The 6686-nt window shown below is 43.6% G+C and overlaps 1 protein-coding gene across 1 annotated transcript in view; it reads right to left on the bottom strand.

Annotated features, from left to right (window-relative positions):
• Nucleotides 1-6686, bottom strand: part of FRMPD4 (FERM and PDZ domain containing 4) — a 533682-nt gene that overhangs the window by 186176 nt on the left and 340820 nt on the right. Inside the window, exon 2 of the mRNA XM_077761395.1 lies at nucleotides 2640-2756. Within this exon, the coding sequence (XP_077617521.1) occupies nucleotides 2640-2756 (117 nt within the window). The remainder of the gene's footprint in view (nucleotides 1-2639; nucleotides 2757-6686) is intronic.

Raw genomic sequence — 6686 nt, 5'->3', positions numbered from 1 at the left:
TTGAACAGCCAGCCAGCCACTGCCACAGGCTCCTTGAGGTGGGTCATGTTCAAGGGCAATTTGAAGATACCAGCTCTCCCCATTGCAAGAAATTCAAGGAAGAGGAGAGATTTCAACCACAGAGACTGGGAAACTGACCCCAACATTCATGCGTTTTTCATGCAGATACCTTCCAATAATCACTGGGAGGTGCGAGGCTGTCCAAGGACCAAATCCCACAAAACAATCTTGGAAATATTTTTATCTTTATAAACATGATCCCTCACTTTCATAGTGACTCCGTCGGCTTGTCAGAACCCAGTAAGACTGAATAGAACAAAGAGTGCAGCCTATGGTCTAAAAGAGATTCCTTTGGCCTCCAATCTCTGCTCCGTTGTATTAGGCTAGGATCAACCACGCACAATGATCTCAAATCTATTTTTTAAATGCTCATATTTAAGAATACTTGGGGTGCCTTGGTGGCTCAGTCGGTTAAGTGGCAGATTCTTAATTTTGGCTGGGGTCACGACCTCGTGGTTCAGGAGTTGAAGCCCCGTGTTGGGCTCTGTGTGGGCAGTGAGGAGCCTGGTTGGGATGTTCTGTGTCCCTCTCTCTCTGCCCCTCCCTCACTTTCTCTCTCTCTCAAAAATAAATAAACTTAAAAAAAATATTTCACTTGGGTTGTAAAAGTAAGCAGAGCAGATGTCTGCTTTTTTGATAAGCGCAATATAAGAACTCATCTCCACTGTATATATAAACCACATCTTCTTTATCCATATTACTTGGCAACGAGAAAGAATGAAATCAGGTCATTTGCAGCAATGTGGATGGAACTGGAAGGTATTATGCTGACTGACATGAGTCAGTCAGAAAAGGAGAGATGTCATATGTTTTCACTCATACATGAATCTTGAGAAACTTAACAGAAAACCATGGGGGAAGGGAGGAGGAAAAATAGTTACAAACAGAGAGGGAGGGAGGCAAACCACAAGTAACTCTTAAATACAGAGAACAAACTCAGGGTAGATGGGAGGGTGGAGGAGAGGGAAAATGAGTGACGGGCCCTGAGGAGGGAAATTATTGGGATGAGTACTGGGTGTTGTTCTATGTAAGCCAATTTGACCATCAATTACATTTTTTAAATTATGGCACAAAAAAAGACACATAGACCAGTGAAATAGAATAGAGAACCCAGAATTGGACCCACAAATGTACGGCCCACTAATCTTTGACAAAGCATGAAAGAGTATCCAGGGGAAAAAAAAAGAGAGCCTCTTTAACAGATGGAGCTGGGAGAACTGGACAGCAACATGCAGAAGAATGAAACTAGATCACTTTCTACAGTAGAGAAACCCTAGNCAAAAAGTAAACATTGAATTACCTTAAGACCCAGTCATCCCACTTCTAGGTACACACCCACAAGAATGGCCAGCGGGGACTCAAATAGATACGTGTAAAGCAATGCTCATAGCAGCATTATACATAAGAGCCAAAGGGTAGACACCACCCAAATTTCCATTGACAGATGACTGGTTAAGCAAATCAGCTGTATCCATACAATGGAATACATACAAAGGAAAAAAAAATTCAGCCTTGAAAAGGAATAAAATTATTCTAGATACTACACCATAGATGAATATTGAGGGCATTATGTTAAGTGAAATGAGCTAACAACAAAAGAACAAATACTTTATGATTTGACATTGTATGAGATATCTATAATAGGTAGATTCAGGGGTGCCTGGGTGGCTCAGTTGGTTGCATATGCACCTTTGGCTCAGGTCATTATCTCAAGGTTCATGAGGTTGAGCCCCGCATCGGGCTCTATGCCGACAGACCAGAGCCTGGAGCCTGCTTCAGATTCTGTCTCCCTATCTCTGTCCCTCCTCTGCTCATTCTCTCTCTCTCTCAAAAATAAATATTTAACAAACAAACAAAAAAACTAAAGAAAATAGGCAGATTCATTGAGACATAAAGTAGAATAGAAGTTACCAGTAGCTGGAAGAAGGGAATGGGAAGTTATTTAATGGGTACAGGGTTTCTGTTGGGGATGATGAAAGAGTTCTAGAAACAGACAGTGTTAATGGTCATACAACCTTCTGAGTGAACCTAATATCACAGACTTGTACACCAAAAAATGGTTAAGATGTTAAATAAAATATAACGTTATGTTATATGCACTGTAAAACATAAAAACTGTACCAAAAACTCAACCTTAGCCAGTGTCAGTGCGAGAAACTTATGACTCAACCAGTAATGCACACAACTCTTGCAGCTGATGTTTTAAGTTGCGAATGAGCCAGGACCATTTCTGCCTTGAGCATTTCTAGAAAGCAATTGAAATGCTACTCCTCCATGTCAAACTTACTTCTAGCCTCAGACAACGAGTACAACTGGCGTCAGACTCACTACTGAACACTTTTTCTCTGTCCCAGAGTTCCCTCACTCCACCCCGACTTACTACTCTCACATGGCACATGCCCAACGACGAAGCAACCTCATGTCACAAGACGCAGAAGACAAAGACGATTAAGATGCCTTGGGTAATGGCCTCACAACGTCTCAGACCCTAATGTATAGTTAATTGCTGAGTCATGGCTCGCAAGAGAGACACAGAAAAAGCAAAAGAGTTCACTGTTCGTGGCGTCAGTTCTACCTACTTGATGAAGCAGTCCCGGCCATCCCGGTTCGCAGTCATCTCCCATCCATAGGGTGGTACCTGGTTCAAGCCCCAGGTTCCCGAGGGAGGTGGCCAGCCCGAAGACTTCGTCCTGTGGCTGGAAACAGAAGAGAGAAAAAGAAAAGCATCATTCCACCTGACAGGTGAACATTTCTTCAGAAACCAAGTCCAGATGGAGCAGAGCACTCGCTCCTTTCGTCTGTGGGCGGTGCTCTCATCTGATTGAATGAATAATTTCTAAAGAGTGTTTTTGTGACAGGTACCGCGCTCATCAGTTTCCTTGATATTGTCTTCCTTCCTTCCTCTCAGACATGCTAGGAGTCACACACATGTATCCAATCGCACGTATTCCATTTGACAGATGAGGAAACAACAAAAGACTCAGAAAGATTAAGTAACTTTACAAAGGACCTACTACCCGTTTTGAATANGTCACAATATAAATACATACATGTAAGCACTGTTTTTATGGATAGTAAAAGAAATTTTTTAATGTTTACTTTTAAGACTGATAGAGCATGCNTGACCTAAGCGAAAGTCGGACGCTTAACCGACTAAGCCACCCAGGCGCCCCCAGGCACCCCTGTTTTTACTGATACTAAGCAAATAACATGAAGCCACAGTTTCCTGGACTCCTCTAACCAAAGCACAAAATTTCCACTCGTATTAACCATGCTCCAATCAATGTGAGTCACAAAACCGGACACAAATCTCCATTTAAGTTCCAGTGGAAATCCACACGTTAGCATTCATACTTTTAAGTCCAAACCTTAAATTTCAATCAGCAGAAAAAGGGAAGAGTAGGCTACAGAGAATTTTCCAGAAGCCTGCATTCGCAAAAGCAAAAGGGAAGGGGAAGTAACTGCATGTGACCAGCACTTGTACCACAAAGAAATATGCAGAGCCATTTTTGGATCAACCAACATCCCCCCTCATTCGATCCATTCACGCCATGTGAATTTTCTTCCTGGATGGCCTATAAGTTCTGGGCACTTCCAAATTGCAAACTGAGGTCAACCCATGTAGGGGGAAATCCGTGACGGCGTTCCCAGGGCCTCACGGTCACCATCTCGGCACTGCACCTGGGAGCCTCTTATGGGACCCCAGGCATGACAGCCATGACGTGCACGTGGGTATATGAGAGCTCTCCTACCGCGAGCAGGCAATTAGGGGGTGTCACTTTTCTGTGGAGACCCAGCTTTTACTTCCCCAGAACACAGGGCAACGCACCGCAATTGCGCACCCAACGCAGAGATCTGATAATGCACCAGACGTTTCTGCAGGCACGGGTGAAGGAAGCCCATTTCCTGTAAGATTTCTCAGGAGGAACTCGATTGAATCATTTAAACCACCTATTTGCTTTTTTTCAACCTTGCTTTCAGTTTTCCCACATCCTTCGTGAAGTGCGGCGAGCCAGAGTTCACAAAGCTACTATAGGTCTGGCAAATTCAGAATCCCATCACAGGATTCTTTCTTGCTCCTTGGCTATTAAAAGAAAAGGCAAGGCCACAGTTTCTGTTCCTCTTATTCGTGCAAAATTCAGCGGTGGCAATTTCCTCTGGAGGTTTTATAAAAATGTGCTGCTTCCCGGCAGCTGGAGAACACACAAATTTTCCATCCTGTGGTAATACCAAATAAATGCGAATTTCTCTAAAGTACCAGAGAATGCATTTAGAGTGCTTTCTAAGGTTGGACAAAGGACATAAGCCCTTAGTGGCATAAAGGCACCATATCTTGTTATTAAAAAGTTTTCCAAAAGCAACAGTACAGTAAGAGGTGATACAAAGAATACTCCAGTGAAAGGTGGTCTGCGCAATGTAACTATTTATTCTGGATGACTATGCACTGTACCACAATGTCAATCGTTCTCAACCTATGGAAAACAAATTGTCTTTACTTTTAGGGATTCTTCTCTTTTCTTGGCCACACCCACCAAAGTCTGAAACACTAAAAGAAAGACACAGAAGGCTTCCTGATATAATTGACGTGTAAAAATACGGTATTATGACAAACAGGAGTCAGCCTGAATTTTATTATAAGGCACATTCTGCCCTGTACAGTATGTTCAGGAAGCACAAAACACCAGTTCACCAAGATGTTTTTCAATAAAGCCTTTTGTCAGAAAACACCACACGAAGTGCTAATGCAGGAATAATCTACAAACGCGAATTCGGTTCCAGGGACGTCAGCCGACATAACAAAATTGCATAAGTAAAATCAGATAGGTCTGTATGTCTATCTGCTAATGTGATGACAGAAAATAAACGGTTTGGGAAGGAATTAGGAGAATTTGGCAAATTAAAATGCACGAGGAACAACAAAAAAATACCATCCTAAGTATCTAACCTTAAGAGTCTTGACACAAATCAAGGAGAAGAGTCATAATTATGGAGGGATTTGGCTCTGGCTCCTGTGAGTGGGATTGCTGGAGATCCACCCCCCAATATCTAGCCTTGGGAGCTGCTGGTTTGCTCTCAGATTACGAGGGAGATGGTCTGGGGACCTATTCTCCTGGTTCCAACCTCTGTGTTTTCACTAGACTCTGCACCACTCGCGAATGTCCCCATCCCACAACTGCTATGAAAGACATAGATTTTTCTACTAGGCGTGCAAAGAGATGGCATTTTGCATAGTAGTAGAAGCACCAGCGCTTGTAAAAGTAGAGTTCACTTCCTGCCTTACTTCAGAGGCCTCCCTGATGCACGTACTACACCTATGTCAATACGGCTGTGTACTGAACTCCTCAGTTTGGGAAGCACCGTGACTCTGCGCCCAGTGTCGGGGACAAGCCCTTTATTCCCCACGCCCACCTCCCTGGGAGTCCATTCGGAGCTCCTGAGCATTCTTCCCAGGTGCTGACACCTTTGGTTACTTCTCCTCTTTGAAGAATGTCTTCCTTTTCTCGTCCAAGTTCTTATCAGCCACTAAGTTCTTCGTGGCCACTTCTGTGACACCCTAAGACAACATTGGAAGTAAGAACCTGATGTTCACTACGGAGGATGGTCAGCAGGCTGGCTCGACAGATCACTTGCAAGAATGTCCTCCAGCCCAGGGTTGCCAGGTTTGCCACTTGTAAACACAGGACCCCGAGTTCAGTGTGAATTTCGCATANAAACTGAGCGGATAAGAATCACTTTGCAGTGCTTGAAAACTATAAAGACTACCATATCCTAGAAATTATGGCTCAGCAGGTCTGGATTAGAACCAAGAATCTATGAGTGAAAGAGAGAGAAAGAGAGGGTTGAAAGAAGCAATTCACATCATTCTTCTCTTTTGCGTAGGATTGCCCATTTCAACTGAATTTCAAATACCCAAAGAATAATTTATAATGTAAGTATGTCCAATGCACTATTTGGGATATATTGATAGGAAAAAAAATATTTGCAGAGGTTGTCGAAAAGCAAGATTCAGCTGGACAGCCTGTAGTTTATCTGGCAGCCATGGGGTTTGGGAAACATCCAGCAGCCTGAGTATCTCTTTGGACTGTTGCATAATGTGAAATCTGAATTTTATCGAGATCCTCAAATGATTTCACAAATGCATGAAAGTTTCCTCGGTGCAGACCAACTCTGTGGTTTCCAACGGGAAGCCTGGCTACACACTGGAATCACAAGGAAACACTTGTTAACTCCAGATGCCTGGGACCAAGGCCAAGCCGACTGAGTCAGAGTATCAGAGGATGAGGCATAAGCATTGGTATCTCACCCCAAGATGGCTGCCCACCGGTAAAGGTAATTCCACCCTTTGTATTTGCATCAGAGCAGGAAGGGGTGACACTCAAGAGTCTGTACCTTATAGCAGCACCAAGCAATCTGTCACAAATGCAAAATTGGGGGCACAACCCAAGACCTACCAAGCACAGACTTCTGAGATGATGGGGCTGACCCAGGAATCTCTGTTGAACAAGCCTCCAGGCAGTGTGGTGCCCACTCAACTTGGGAACCACTGGGTTACAATCAGACTCTCTTTAATCCAAGCTCTGCCATTTCTTTTCCATAATCTTGACCAAGTTCCTGGACCTCTAACC

Source organism: Crocuta crocuta, unplaced genomic scaffold (genome assembly GCF_008692635.1).
Source record: "Crocuta crocuta isolate KB4526 unplaced genomic scaffold, BGI_CrCroc_1.0 scaffold224, whole genome shotgun sequence".
In the NCBI taxonomy this organism is placed as follows: Eukaryota; Metazoa; Chordata; class Mammalia; order Carnivora; family Hyaenidae; genus Crocuta; species Crocuta crocuta.
Note: the sequence above shows the minus strand (reverse complement) of the source record. Positions and strands in the feature narration are given on the sequence as shown.